The following is a 15,335-nucleotide window of genomic DNA, read 5'->3' as shown; positions in this document are numbered from 1 at the left end:
GTTACGGGTCTGTCCCTGTTTGGGGCAAGGACGAGAGCCAACCAGTCCATGCTTCTCCCTCTCATTGATGTTTCTCTCCCTTCCCCCCCCTCCTCTCTCTAAAGTCAGTAAACATATCCTCAGGTGAGGATTTTTAAAAAAAAGATAAAGGTAATTTAAGGTGTTCTCTTGGAGGTCCCCTGGTCTCAAGTGTCACAGGTTCCCGTGACCGAACGTGGATCAGCAGGAGTGAGGGTGACCCTGGGGAGGGGGGGCAGGTGCAGCTCTGAGCCTGGCCCCAGTGCGTACACACTCCGCTCGGGCCCACCCCGCTGCTCGGCCGTTCTTCACTCCCCCAGACATTGTACCTCTTTAGAAATAACGCTGGCGTAGGTGGTGCCTGTGACATTGGCGGTTTGTGGTCCGGAGCAGCTGAGCACTGTCTCCGAGGGCCCACCTGACAAGAGCAGCGGGAGCTGACAGGTACTGAGCCCTGCCCTGGGCCAGACGTTACCTCACTGCAGTTTCCGAGGAGGAAAGGCCTGTGGGTGCTGCTCTTATTTCTCATTTACGCATGAGCAAAGGGAAGCTTGATGAAAGACATTAATAAACTTGCCAAATCCGTGCGGACTCACTGAGCTGGGATTCTGACCCAGGGCCTTTGCTCGGAGCCGTCTGAGCTCAGGAAACAGACTCGCACCGTCTCCTCCGAGGCCCTGCGGTCGATACAGAGGCGCCAAGCTGTCATTCCCAAAGCAGCAAGTAACTTGGTTTTTCTTAGGGCCCCACCCCTGCTATTCTCTCTCTACCGAGCAGGAAAACAAACGTGCATTACCAACATCTCTGCAAAAAAAGAATTTTTATATTCACGCCCAGACCCCATTTCGGGCGGTGCTGGGGTTTTCCGTAGGAGGGCAGGTCAGGCCGGGGAAGGATGCGGTGAACCTGGCGCTCCCGCCCTGCCCCCCTGCCCCCCTGCCCGCCCTGCACCCCGGGCGGCAGCTGCAGGGCCAGACACTGCCTTTGCCCTTCCCCCTCCCGCTCGTCTCCTGTTCCCACCCTGGTCCCCACTGATGATTTGGTTAAAGGCCTTTCTGTCCCAGGTGTCAGGAGCGGATGGCACTTGTCTGTGACACAGGTGAGGGGTTTATGGGACGTACACTGGGGTCTCGCCCTGAGACAAAGGAAAAGTTAACGGAAACCCTCCTGCAGAGCCGTAGCTGGGGAATCCCTGGGGCCCCGACCGCTGCCTCCAGGGCACCGGGACTTATCGACAGGCCCCGTGCACCCCTATGTTTCCAAACCAAGTCTGGAAAATCTAGGAGGCGCCACGTTGGGCCCCGAATCTGTCTCAGTATCCGTCAGCCATGGTGGGAGTGGGATCGGTTAACAAAGGTTCTGGGGGGGAGAGTCTCTGCTCAGAGCTGTGCCTGAGAGGGGAGGGTCCCTGTGACCCGTGACGTCCCCGGAGCTGCCTGTTCCGGACGGGACCTTTGGGCGTCTACGCCGTCCCGGGGGCGCTCCCTCCATGTCAGCGTGCGAGGGGCTGGGTCGGAGAGGGTGCTCACCAGATGCTTATTGGATGAACGAACTCCGTAGGCTGTGGCCTTTGGCGAGTTACCGAATAACACTCAGCAGCATTTGTGGGTGTAGGAGCCCCCAAGTGGGAGCTGGGGAGGACCGGAGGGGGGGTGGGGGCGGGGAGAGAACCCAGGGATTGGGGGAGGCGGGGCCAGGCCCTGTGGCCTCTGAGCAAGGGGATGCCCGTGGTCCTGGTGTCATCTCTTCCTGAGGAATGGAAGGTGGCCAGTGTCTGTTTTCATGACGTGGTTTATGTTGTCAAATATTTTTACTGAATATTCCATAAATTTTCAAATATATTAAAATGCTCTCTAAAAATAGGGACTTCAGTCCATTTTTTAAATTTAGCACTAACATGTGTCACTGTGTTTTCGTGTGTCCCACACAGAGCCTATGGTCGCTCCCTCTCGGGTCTCGGCCAGCAGCCTGTCTTCCTCCGAAATCGAGGTTTCCTGGAGCGTGATCCCGTGGAAGCTGAGCAATGGACACCTGCTCGGCTACGAGGTAACTTCTGAAGCTCCTCTGGGTGTTGCCGTGCTCCCTCGCTCCGGCCATGGGAGCCTTTTAACAGTGACGTCCTTGCTAATGTCCCACTTTTCCCACCCAGCCAGCGTGGCTCAGCGTTTGAGGGTCAACCCACAAACCGGGAGGTCACGGTGCGACCCCGGGTCAGGACGCGTGCCCCAGTTGTGGACTTGACCCCAGTGGGGGGCGAGCAGGAGGCAGCCGGTCAATGACTCCCTCTCGTGGTCTTTCTCTCTCTCCCCCTCACTTCCTCTTTCTGAAATCAATAAAAAAAACATATTTTAAAGTCTGACTTTTGTTGAAGTTTTACCAGCACATTGTCCCATGTGACTCTCAATGGCTATAGAATTTAACTGGACGAGTTGAATGAACTTTAGTTGGGGTAGAAAAGAAAGAAGGAAAACCCTAGAAAGGGAAACGTACCACATGGGCCAAGTTTTCCAGAGGCTTGACCAAGGCAGGAGTGAGATGGGCCTTCGTGGCCCAGTTTCTGGGGTGCTCGTGCCAGTAGGATCCCCCCCTCCGGCTCTTTGTCTGACTCGGTGGCTTGTCGCCTGTGAGACTCTCCTGGGCTTGGAGGCGCCAGCTGTCTATCACGTGATTGTTGCCCTCAGAGAACCCCCTTTGGTGAAATAAGATGAAAATATGGAACAGAAGGTAACAGGAGACCAGGTGTAGTGACGATGGGACATCAACAGAAGGAGCAGCCGGTGCAGCTTGGGGAAGCCTTCTTCACGCCCAGATAAGAGGCGTGTTTCCGTAGCTTCGGTAACGATTTAAACACTCACCCGGGAAACTCAGTGACTTAGCCGAGAGCTTAATTTCCAGCCGCGAGGCTGACGTTCTGGGTGCAGATTCTCCCACGTGGCCGGGGCTTTGTTCCGGCGTCTCCGTGAGGGCAGAGCACACGCAGCCGGTGGCATCCGGACGAGTTCTCTCTCCGATGGGACGGAGCCCGTCCGTTCCCTGGGCTGCAGCTGATTTCGGGCTGAGCTGGAGGACTCGGCGTTGGGTGTCTCCTTGTGCCCCGTGGTCAGGACGAGGTGCCGAGTGACAAAGGGAGGGCAGAGCCTTGAGGCTCACGGGTGGCGGGCGCCGGGGGCCCGGGAGCCAGGGCTCCTGCAGGGTGCCTGCCGCCCATCCTTAAAGTCATTCTGTGCCTTGAAAGAACAAAAGGTGGGAGAGCTAAATTGAAATATTTGTCTCTGAAAATCTGTATGTATGAACAAAATTATTTTAATCTATTAAATAGCATTTTTGACTCAATACCTGAACTTTAATGGCTAAAAAGGGTGCCATTTTTCTATAGCTTATTTTTATAAACTGCACCTCATTTTAAGTTTAAGTGAAGTGAGATCTCAGATGCAGGGGTATTTCTCTCAGCGGGGCCATTAGTTTTTGGAATAACCAATACTTGCAGAAATAGAGATCGAGTTTTAAATCCCGACACCCTCCCGTTTGTTTCTGTTCACTCACCCATACAAAGGTGCATTGTCTTGTGAAGTGGTTTCAGGGTTCTGAAGAGACAATTATCTCATCAAGAAATCGGGGTTCCAGTCTGCCACAGATGCACAGAGGATTAGGTCTCGAGTTCACCAGTCCCCCCGTTATCCTCGGTTCCCCTTCCCACGGCTTCCGGCACCCACGGTCAGCTGCGCTCGAGCCTGCAACCCCGGCAGGTGCCCTGACCGGGAATCGCACCCTGACCTCCTGGGGCCTGGGTGGAGGCTCAGCCGCTGAGCCACGCCAGCCGGGCTTTATTTCATTCTCGATTCCTTTTTCCTTTAATTATGTAGCCTTATATAAATATTTTTGAGCAAAATTGCATAGAACATAATTGATTAATTCCTTATAGAAATTGGGAATCTTAATGTCACTGCTTTGTCCGCTAAGTGGTGAGATAGACGCACCGCAGCACCCAGTTAGTGAGACTCGCCGAGCATGAGGCCGCACCTGTCCTGTTTCTGCCCCCAGTTAGTGAGACTCGCCGAGCATGAGGCCGCACCTGTCCTGTTTCTGCCCCCAGTTAGTGAGACTCGCCGAGCATGAGGCCACACCTGTCCTGTTTCTGCCCCCAGTTAGTGAGACTCGCCGAGCATGAGGCCGCACCTGTCCTGTTTCTGCCCCAGGTGCGGTACTGGAGCAGCGGGGAGGAGGGCTCGCCACGCAGAGTGACCGTGGCGGCGGGGGAGACCTCCGCCCAGCTCCGTGGCCTGAGGAGCCACCTGCTGTACCACGCCGCTGTCCGGGCCTACAACAGCGCCGGCGCCGGGCCCTTCAGCGCCACCGTGAATGCCACCACCGAGAAGACACGTACGTACCTTGGGTGTTGCGGGTGGGGCGGCGGCTTCTGTGTGTTTGGACGGACGGGCCACCCAGCCGGCCCCGCTCAGCCCTGGCGAACGCAGAGCCACACGCGTTTTCCCCAGCTCCCCAGACCTTCAGGGGGACACCCCCGGGACCGGGAAAGCCACACCCTTGGAAGAGCTTAGTGTGAGGTGTTCGCTCAAGTCCGTCCGCTTTCCTCTTGAAACGTGACCAACGTGCTTGGCTTGAGGGTCTCTGAGAAAGTTCATGCCAGAGAGTCAGGGGCGGCTTTTCCCCTTTCTCCTGCGTCGTCTGAAAGACGGCAGCAATGTACAGGGAAAGGTCGCCCCCAGACGTGGGTGCAGGCGAGTGTGTTGGTGCTTTAAACCCGAGCGGGACGTCCGGCTGCCGTGAGCCCAGCCTCTGAGCTGTGCCCGCGGGACACTCACAGGCGCCGGCGTGAGGTCCCCGCTGACAGAGGCCCAGGAAGCGGCGACGTGCGGCCCCGTGGGTCCCCGTGCGGTCTGACGAGACGGAGCGCCTGTGCATCTAATCACTGTATTGCGTGGCTCCTTTCTCACCACGCGGCCACTTGAATGGACATCGTCCTTGTCACTGTCACCGCCGTTAGCCACTGAGAACGCCCGGTGTCCCCATGGTCCTCACACATCCCCTCGCTCGAACCTCAGAGCTGCCGCGAGGGGGCCCGTTACTGCCTCTCTGCTGCCCCCGAGGACGGTGTGGGTGGGAGGCCGGAGCTCACACAGCCGTGCACTCCTTGCCCTTGCAGAAACTGTCTTTAAATTTATTTTCAAAGTGTATTAACTCAGTAAAAGCGTTGTCTCTGCTGGCTTTCTGTGGGAAGGAGACCGTCGTTTCGCTTGTTGCATTTGTTTTCACATAGAATTCCCAGGTTTTATGAGAACATGTATCTGTTGGCTAAAATTGCTAAGGACACCGTTCGTATAAAACTGAGTATCGTTGGCTAGTGTTGTGGATAAAGTAAAATATAGACAAAGCATCCTCCTGCCCCTTTGGGTTTTAAATTAATTAACTTTTGCTCATTTGACCAGGGCTGTTCAGATGTTTAACTTTGAGTTTTCTACAGAAAAGAGAGTCTGGCGACCAACTTGCTTGGATAATGAAATTGCAGAAATGCAGCAACAAACCATGTTCGTCCCTGGAGTAGCAAACACTTATCAGCAACCAGCTTAGGTGGCGATTAAATCTTACCCCCCACAATTAGGGAAAACGCGACCCAGCCTCATTCCCAGCCCAGGGTCGGGGTTCGGCCTGGGAGCATGTGGGTCTGCAGATGGACTGGAAAAGCCCAGGCTGTGTGGTTTGGTGGCCCCAGTGTCAATCCTGAGCCAGTAAGATTTAAATACACATCTTTCCACATTCAAAGCACAGCCTCCATCCAAAGTTCTGATACAGAAACAGTCGCAAACAAGTTTATCCGGCCCTTTCCCTGGCTTGGTGATTGATGCGAGTACCTGGGAGGAAATTCTGGATGTAAAACCCAGTGTGGCTCAGTGGCTGAGCCGCAGCCTATGAGCCGGGAGGTCACGGTTCGGGTCCCGGCCAGGGCACACGCCCGGCTGTGGGCTCCATCCCCAGTAGGAACCCCACGCACCACCCCGGCCTGGCAAACCTAGTTAATTTTAAGTTTTGTGTTAATAAGTTTTCAAATATACCAAGACACCCGTAAGACGGAATCTCTTAAAGCTGCTCCTGGCAGCCCTCAACCGTCACCCTCACCTCTGAGGGGGCTTTAGCGCCAGGCCCGACCTGCGGGTTTGGGGAAGGCGTTTGTGATTATCGCTAGGAAGAGAACTATCGTCACGCTTCCGGCATAAAGAGCTAAAATAACGGCTTTGGTGACTCGCTTGCCCTCGGCCCTCCCTCTGGACCGTAAACCTCACGGGGACAGAATCCTTGTGTCTTGTCCACCCCGCCCTGTGCCCAGCGTGGCCGTGGGAGCCACTCAGTAAACACCGGGGGGGGGGGGGGCTAAGTGGATAAATAAAACCTACAGAAGCAGGTCAGCCTGGAGTATTCAATGAATCAGATTTGGTTCCTTTGGACTGAAACTGTGAATTGACAACACTGTGGCCTCACCATCCTGCGCTAACTGTGCAAGCGCCCTGTCCCCAAAAACACGGATTCTGTGTCCGTGGCTTTGTGTCCTATAGATCGTGGACGGTATTTTTGATTAGTGTAAAATAATCCGGGGATTAAGTATTGCAGCGTCCACCGAACACTTAGTTTTTTAGACCCAAATACTTGTGCTTTCAGAGAGCGTTTCCGTTAAACACTAATTGGCCTCTTTCATCTCAGACGTGTTTCTCTTACTCGCAACCCAAGAGCCAGTCCTCAGAGCACCTCTGCCTGAAGGCGCTGATGAGGGAAATTGCAGATAACGGGCAGATAAATGCCGACAAGACATGTTGGCTTCTGAAAGGAAACACGGAGACCTTTATGTTCGGAGGTTGTAAGAAAGAACGTGCAGGGCCAATGTCCTGCGCTGTCCCCCCGCACAGTCGGCCAGCGATTCCCGCTCCCAGAGGGAGGGCCCAGCGCTCGGACGGCGTCCTCAGGAACCGTCTCGGGAGATCTCGGACCGAACGTTCCTAAAACTAAGCCCCTTCCACACCTGCTCGGCTCAGTAAACTCAACCCGTGTTTCCGCGTCTCAGCCGCAGAATCTCCGCGTTTCCCTGGTACCCACAGCTGCTGGAGAACCCACCCTCCGCCGCCGCGGAACCCCGCACGCCCCTCCCGCGGGCCGGGGCTGCCTCTGGTCCTGCCCAGCCTGTTCTCGCCCTGGCGCCCTTGGGCCCGGCCTCTGCTGGCCTCTGTGACGGCAGGGACAGTCCCCCCGCGCTCACGTCTGAGTTGACGTCTCATTTCACCTTCCAGCTCCCAGCCGGCCGCCGGGGAATGTGGTCTGGAACGCGACGGACACGAAGGTGCTCCTGAGCTGGGAGCGGGTCCGAGCCCTCGAGAACGAGTCGGAGGTGACGGGGTACAAGGTGAGGGGCTGTCCCGGGGGCGGGGCTTGGTTTTCTCAGTGTGGGCGGTGGGGCTTCTGTCCACAGCCTCGTTTCGACACGCAGACGTCACGCCTTTCATTAAAAGGGCGTTTTCCCCAAATGTCTGACTCCTTAAGTAGAAATAAAGTGAAATAGTTCTGCTCACGTGGGCATTTTGGACACAGTGTTTGTAAAGTATTTGTGTAGGTCTGTTACTTCCGGTGCTATCCATGTGCGACTTTAAAACAACACGCAGCACTGGCCCGGCCCCTTGAGTGATGCTCGCCCTTGGTGCGGAAGGGCTCCGTCCCCCCAGACGCCGGCCCCGTCCCCCCCAGACGCCGGCCCCGTCCCCCCAGACGCCGGCCCCGTCCCCCCCAGACGCCGGCCCCGTCCCCCCAGACGCCGGCCCCGTCCCCCCCAGACGCCGGCCCCGTCCCCCCCAGACACCGGCCCCGTCCCTCCCCATATGCCAGCCCCATCCCCCCAGACGCCGGCCCGTCCCCCCAGACGCCGGCCCAGCTCAGCTCTCCGACGGCCACAGCTCCCAGCCTCCTTGGTCTGGGGAACCTGGCGAACCTGCCGGGCGCCAGCCCCCAGTCTCAGGCCCTGGATAGAGCTGCAAGGGTGACTTATATTCCGGTGGCGGGAGATTGACAAAGCAAAGCCAGAGCAGCCGGGCCCATGAAAAACATAAAAGCCGGCAACGTAAATACACGTGTGTGGCCCTGGCCCCTGCGGCTCGGTTAGAGCTTCCGCCCCCACCCCAGAGGGTCACAGGCTCGATTCCCGCTCAGGACACGCACCTGGTTTGCAGGTTCGATCCCCGGCCTTGGTTGGGGCGCACGTGGGGGGCGACCAGTCGGGGTGTCTCTCTCACATCGATGATTCTCTCCCTTCACCCTCTGTAAAAAATCAATGGAAAAAATACCCTCGGTGAGGGTTAACAAAAAACAATAAACATATGTGCTTGAACGTTTCAGGTTTTCTACAGGACTAGCGGCCAGGACAAGGCGCAGGTGCTGAGCACGAACCGCACGTCGGCAGAACTGCGGCTGCCCGTGAAGGAGGGATACATCGTCCACGTCAGGGCCACCACGGCCGGCGGGGACGGCACCAGCAGCGAGCCCGTCAGGATCCCGCGGATAACCAGTAAGCGGCCGCGCCCACACAGCCCGCGCTGAGCCGCCCCCGGCGGGTGGTGTGGGACCCTCATTAACCGGCTGTTCCTCCTGCTCCACAGGTTCGGGCGCGAGGGGCTCCACGCCGGCCACCTTGCACGCCCGCCCCGTGACAACCTGCCTACCCGCGGTCCTGCTCCTGGCACACGCCCTGTGGCGATAGTAACTCCTTTGTACTATTTACTGGAAAGTTAATTGGTTACAAAAAAGTGCTTTCATGAAATGCGGTGATTATGCATGTTTTTTTCCAACTCTGTATTTTTAACTTTCTACGTAGGTGAAATATGGATATAATTATTTAAAAAAAAAACACACAACACAGTACATCCTTTTAGGAGAATCTGAAATGCCTTAATACTTGATAAACCAAAGGACTTTACCTATTCTGTACTTCAGACGTTTGATATCCAGGGTGTCCCAAAAATGTGTACACACACTTTGAGTAATTATGAATTCCAACGAGTTAAATCTGAAAAGGAAGAAACATCAGTTGAGCTCTCGGCTGCTGAAGTGTGTGTACGTTTTGGGGGACACCCTGGAGATGTTTGTAAGCTATGGTTTCGAGCACTGCCTGTGGATAAAGACTCACAGCCTCCCACGTGGACACACACATATTTGTTGTCTTTTATATTACTATAGAAAAGCTCATTTAATCCAAATGTTATTGTCCCCATCGTTCGGGGGACTTCATCAGTATTATTTTGGGTCAAAAACGCATTTAAAAACTACCCTGTTTGGAAGAGGGTGAGTGGGATTTGAAGGCGGCTTGGAAAACGCCGCCCTGGGCCCGAGGGTGCTCTGCGCCCCATTCTTACCTCTCCCCCCGTCCGTGACTCAGACGAGGGGACGGTCACACCCACCTCACCTGCCTCTGCCCCGAGAGTGACTGGAGGGAACCCTGAGTGTCCTCGCCTAACCCTAACCCTGGACCTGTGCAAATGTATTTACACAGGGCGCCGGGACGAGCTGGTGAGTAATTCCTGTGCGTTCCTGTGCTTTTCATTTTCGACACGATTTTCAAAGCTTTCCTTCCATTCCGGACAGGCTTTTATTCCATTCGATGATATTATGGAATCGAAATGACCACACTCTATCCGTTCTCAAACATTTAAAAATAATAATAATAAAAATGAATTGTTTCCTTCCCACCGATGAGCTTTCAGGTTTTATTAAAACATAGTGGAGGAAATAAGGAAGGACCTGAATCCCAGCCCACGTGCTCAACAAAACTCACACGGTTTTTCATTTCCAATTTCTGGTTCCATTAAGGGACCCGCTCTTCTCTGGGCGTCAGAGATGGCTTTTTAATGGAATCCAGCCGCGTCTCTGAGCGCCTGGCAGGCTTTGTGGCTCCCGAGTTAAACTTGGGATGGAGCCGGGCGCTGCTGCTGACTTTGATGTGTGGGGCTCGCCGCTCCGTGCCCGGTGTTCAAAGGCTTGCCAAGGACAGGACTTCAGAGCACTATATAAAGAACACGGGAAACCGGCAGATTGAGTGTTAGACGTTGGGAAATCAATTTTTCCCTCTTTTACCAGTTTCACGTTTTGCAGAAACTTGTTCTTTTCTGCAAAATTATCAGAATTTGAAGGCAACAGTTCGTGTACGGAAAATAGAGCATTGCTTTACGTTTAGAGATGACGTTTAAGACGAAGTCGCTTTTCACAGAGAAGAACGATATTTATAACTTTCTCTGCGAGGTCTGTATATTCTGTAAATACCTAGGAAAGTCTAACCGTTGCTCCTTAGTGAGAAGCGCCCTGGAAGGGAGCCGCGCCGCGTTGTTGCTCAGTAATCCCGCTAGTTCCCGGGCTGTCCATCTCCAACAGGATCGCTGAGTCGTGGCGTTTCCCGCCATATATCTCCGTGAGATTGTATTTTGTTTCATATTGAAAAGTACACAAAGTACCCTTAAATTTCCGTGTGTGTATCCTATGGTTATCTGTATGTATGATTTTCTATTATGCTAATAAAATTTATAGCAATCCATTGCCCATGCGTGATTAATTGCTGTATGGTCAAAAGGAACGCTTCAGCGGACCCAGGATACTTACATTTTTGGCCCAACTTTTACTCTTTCCATCCTTTAAGAGGATCCCTTAGGAATGACTTGTATGCCCCGCTGACTGAGTGAAGCCAGCGCTGAGACAGTGCCGTCCCTAGAAAGGCGCTTGGCGGGGGGGGGAGGGGGCGGAGGGGAAGCAGAAAACGCACTTTGTGGAATTACGGTGTCGCGTTTGTTCTGTTTGGCTGACGGCAGCCACTTCCACATTTTTGACAGGTATTAAGATTGACATCCATCTGCCGGGGGCTTCACAGACTTTCTCATGGGTGCCTGAGTCAGAGCCTTGTTTTTAAACAATCCTCATGATATAAAAGATTCTAAATATTTGAAAAAAGACTCTAGAAAAAGATTAGTTTCTAGTTAGTAGAGAGTTTTCAATGTTACTGTTGACGTCAGGAAAATCAGAGCAGTCACGAAATTGGCAATTAGTAAACTGTCCCTCCTTTAGAAGGAAAAGATGTCAGGGGACAGGAATACGCTTCTGCAGAGGAGACGCTCAGTGCCACAGACTCGCAAAGGAAATGCTAGGAGCGGGGGCCAGGGCTCGGGAGGTCCATGCGCAGCACGGCAGGTTCCCGCAGAGAGAGCGGTGGTCGTGGATCAGCCTGAATCCGGAGCTGCTGCTTTCCCAGGGTGACGCTCATTGAAACTCTACAATCCTGTGTTCGCGAGGTTCGCCGTCACTGAGAAGCCAGGCGATACCCCCAAGAGCGTTTTCTTTCATTCTTTCATTACTTTTTATTTTTTTGTTAATCCTTAGCAGACGATATTTTTTCCATTGCTTTTCAGAGGAAACGGGAGGGGCCGGGGAGGGAGAAGCATGGATGTGAGAGAGACACGTCGATTGGTTGCCTCCCGCATGTTCCCCGACTGGGGCTGGGGTGCAAGCCGGCAACCGAGGTCCCTGCCCTTGACCAGAATCAAACCCAAGACACTGTGGTGCTCAGGCCGACCTCTAACCACTGAGCAGCCGGCCCCACCTGCCAGGACAGCGGGGACGGGAAGCTTTGGAAGCTGCTGCAGTGACTTGCCCGAGGGGTCTCTAGATCTGAGGGTACCCACAGGCCCGGCGTCATGCCCAGCTGTGAGCTGAGCGGTCCCCTGGTAGGTCCACCTGAGTTATATCTTCGACGGGAAGACAGGGCGGGTGAGGGGTGGCTGACGTGCTTTGGAACCCACAGCCCGGGGATCCTACCTCCCTGCCCACGTGCTCGGCACCCCGAGTGAAATACTTGACCCCTCAAAACTCTCGTCCTCACCTGTGGGCGGGAGCGAGCCCAGCTGCCTCCACTGGGTGCTAATTCCCCCCAACAATCCCTATAACCTGGGCCTCGCACCTGAGACACAGGCCTCCGCTCTCCAGGCTCAGAGCCCACGGCCACCGTCTCCTTCCAGGATCTGCCAGGAGGTCAGTGCTCACTTCTCAACACTCGGCGCTCTCGGCGCGTTTCGTTCCCGGGTTTGTGTCACCGTCGTTGATCCCCTCGGTGGTCGTGCTTGCGGCTCGAGGTGAAAAGTTTCGGGAAACGCCCACAGCTTCTCAGGTCGAAAGGGAGGCAGAGGAGAGGCCTTCAGTCCTCCCCTGGCCTGAGCAACTTCCCCAACAGTCACGGGTAAATCACTCCAGGGCCGCAGTCCCTGAGCATTCGGCTTTAATCACCCTTCCTTGAGGCTGGAATTTTAAAGAAAAAAATGCACTGAAAAACATTAACGTTTTCTCCGTTTTCTCTAACAGAATATTCGCTCTCAGGGTTTCCGCTCTTTCAGAGCTTTTCTTTAAAAAGGGTGCCCCTGACCCTCAGAGGCCTCCCACCCTCAGGCGAGAAACGCACGTGAGCCGTGGAAACCCTGCGCATGTGAGTTAGGCTGACGTGGCCTTGACGTTGTGATTTTAAGAAGAAAAGTTTCTTAATGAAACATTGATCTGGGTTCTTTCTTTTCATGGACAATCCAGGTCATGCGTCACCTAAAAGATGAATCATGTTCCCACAAGCAGAAAAAAAACGGGAAACGTTTCGGCCACAGAACGTGGGCTGGGACGTCTTTGAGGCCTCCCCAGCAGCTTCTGCTGGCTCTTTACTGGGCTGTTTCTCGAAAGCCCCGTGTTTCCGGGGCCCTGAGCAGCACTGTGCTCGCCAGTTGTGGTGCGTGGATTCTCTGATGTCACAGAATGTTCCGGAATGTTTCTGTGGCCCATGATGCTGGCGTGGAGACGTCAGCGGGTAGGACCACAATTCCGAGACGTGGTGCAGAGGGAGCTCGTGGAGAAGCCGTGTCCTGACAGCTGTCCTTATAGAAGGAGGTTTGGGGATCTTTTCTCTGTATGAGTGTTTTCCAAACCTCCCAGCATTTTCAAAATTTAAACGAATCTACAGAAATGAATAATTTTTTTGTCAATGCCTGTCCTCAAACTGATGACTGTTCTGGCCCAGGCCCTGCCGATAACGGGAAGCAACGGAATCGCCAACATCAGGAATCATTTTGTTCGGTATTTGTGCGCCTTTGTCAGCTGTTGTTTATATACTTTTACAATAAAATAAACTGCACTTACAGAAAAGCCCCCACAACACCAAAGTAGACTTAATTAATTATTCCAGGGCAGCCGTTTCTAACCACCCTCAGGCTGAGAACCGCTCCTTCCCCTCCCTGCTCCCTGAGTAGCCGTTACCCTGACTTTACAGTAACTGGTTTTATCACCCAAATACGCATCCCCAGACACGTCAGCCTCACCCCCTATTTAAACCTGACATATCTTTTTAAGTTTCTCTTAATCTACAGGCTCTCTCTCCATCCTTTATTTTTAACTCCCAGTTTTTCAGCACAATAGGACCCATCACTCCTGGTGGTGACGGGCCGGCCCTGCCTGTGAATAAATTCAGCTGCTGCGCACCAGTAGCTATTGTCTGTTCAAAGACTCATGAACCACCTTTCAACGACAACAAATCACTTCGATTTGGATATTCCTCAGTCTTTATGTATTTTAATATTCCTTGGGGGACAGAAATTGTTTGGAAATAAAATTTGACATTTACTTAAACAAATTGATTGAATAGGTACAGGGGGGCTGTGTGGTGTCTCCCAGGAGCAGAAGCAGAAGCCCCGAGGTCAGCTCAAGGGCAGAGGGGTGCTGGTTACCGTGAGCCAGTGTTGCCGGGAGTTAAATGCTCTGGCTGAGCGGCCACCCCTCTGTGTAGAGCACTCTAGGGCCACTTGTCATCAACTAATGTGCATTTCAGGAAAAGCCGGGTTCTGATCTAGTGGGTGTCGGGCAGGGCCTGGCGCATGCTCCCTGAGTGACTCCCAGGTGAGTCCACACGGCTGGCCCATGGAGCCCCTCTGGAAAATGCGGGGCCCCCACCAACTGGCCAGCTGGGCGGTGCCATGTATCTTGCTGTGGAGGCTCCCGCTGTATTCACAGGTCAGTGTGCGTGCAGTGGGGTGCTGGCACCTGAGGCTGCGGTGACCCTGCAGGGCGCCCTGGCGGAAACCCTGAAGACACTGCTTGTGTTGAGCACAGAGAATCGGGCCACTGGGCCTCGGGAGAAGTCACACCTGGACGTGATGGGCCCTCCCCTCCTGAGTCCACCTAAGGACTTTCCATTTCCTGTGGCCATTCTCGGGTGTGAAGTTCCTAATGGTGATGGATTGGCCTGGATCGGCCTTGACGGAGCACAGACATCCGTTCCATTGCTTTCCTCGTAAACGGAATTATCATTCCTTAGATCCTTGCATGAGGTAGAAAGCAGAACACAGAAAGTATGCTGGCTGTCGGGGCTTATTAGTTAACTGCGCCGGTCTCCTAATTAAGCGTGGACTGTTAAATGGAGCAGCACCAGGCTTAGGACTCAGGGAGCAGGTGTGCGAAAGGCCTCGGTAAGCATTCCTGCCACAGTCTAATTAGCGCTCGGCTGCGTTCTGCAGAGCAGTCATCGTTATTTCTCCTTCATTAGCTGCTGATACATTGTATAAAGCATCTTATGAAAATGTTCCGACCAACTCTCAGAAACGTGAGTATACCCAAGGAAGAAATGCTGCAAATGTGTTCCTTTAAACATGCAAATTTTTTTTTTTTTAAAGACAGCTTGTAATCTAGGCTGAATGTGTATTTGTATATGATAAATGTAAATATTTATATTTGTGCAAATTCCTTTACTTGGAGTTGCAAACAGTGCCTTACATGGGGGAAGAATGAGTCCTGGTTATTGTCATTTCTGTGTCAGGAAGCTACTCAGCAATTAAAATGAGGGGTCCAGCCAGGATGGGGTGGCTCCGTGGTCGAGCGTTGTCTCCTGCACCAACACGTCACTGGTTCAACTCCTGGTCAGGGCACATGCCCAGGTTGCCAGCTCGATGCCAAGCGGGGGGCGTGCAGGAGGCAGCCAATGGATGTTTCCCTCTCATCGACGTTTCTCTCCCTCTCCCTTTCTCTCTCTAAGTTCAATAAAAACATATTTTTAAAAATGAGCACATGTGTAATCACACCTACATGGAGGTGCAGATTCAGGTGAGGCCACCTGGACAGATCAATAACCTCATCGAGGGCCTCGGCTGTTCCATCTTCCTGTCTTTCATGAGGGCTCGTTGTTTTAATTCTGTAAATTCTGTTCCATGATACAGATTAATTGCAAGCATGTGAACAGCCGCGAGTTTATTTGTCCCTGACAA

The 15,335-nt window shown here is 53.6% G+C and overlaps 1 protein-coding gene across 1 annotated transcript in view; it reads left to right on the top strand.

Moving 5' to 3' along the window:
• CNTN3 (contactin 3) overlaps nucleotides 1-10,590 on the top strand; it is a 69,581-nt gene extending 58,991 nt beyond the window's left edge. Inside the window, exons 18-22 of the mRNA XM_016202452.2 lie at nucleotides 1,949-2,064; nucleotides 4,215-4,398; nucleotides 7,314-7,426; nucleotides 8,410-8,578; nucleotides 8,670-10,590. Coding sequence (XP_016057938.2) covers nucleotides 1,949-2,064; nucleotides 4,215-4,398; nucleotides 7,314-7,426; nucleotides 8,410-8,578; nucleotides 8,670-8,770 — 683 coding nt within the window. The 3' untranslated portion in view covers nucleotides 8,771-10,590. The remainder of the gene's footprint in view (nucleotides 1-1,948; nucleotides 2,065-4,214; nucleotides 4,399-7,313; nucleotides 7,427-8,409; nucleotides 8,579-8,669) is intronic.
• The last annotated feature ends 4,745 nt before the right edge of the window (nucleotides 10,591-15,335 follow it).

Source organism: Miniopterus natalensis, chromosome 15 (assembly GCF_054644295.1).
Source record: "Miniopterus natalensis isolate mMinNat1 chromosome 15, mMinNat1.hap1, whole genome shotgun sequence".
Classification (NCBI taxonomy): Eukaryota; Metazoa; Chordata; class Mammalia; order Chiroptera; family Miniopteridae; genus Miniopterus; species Miniopterus natalensis.
This window is presented reverse-complemented; position numbering and strand designations above follow the sequence as displayed.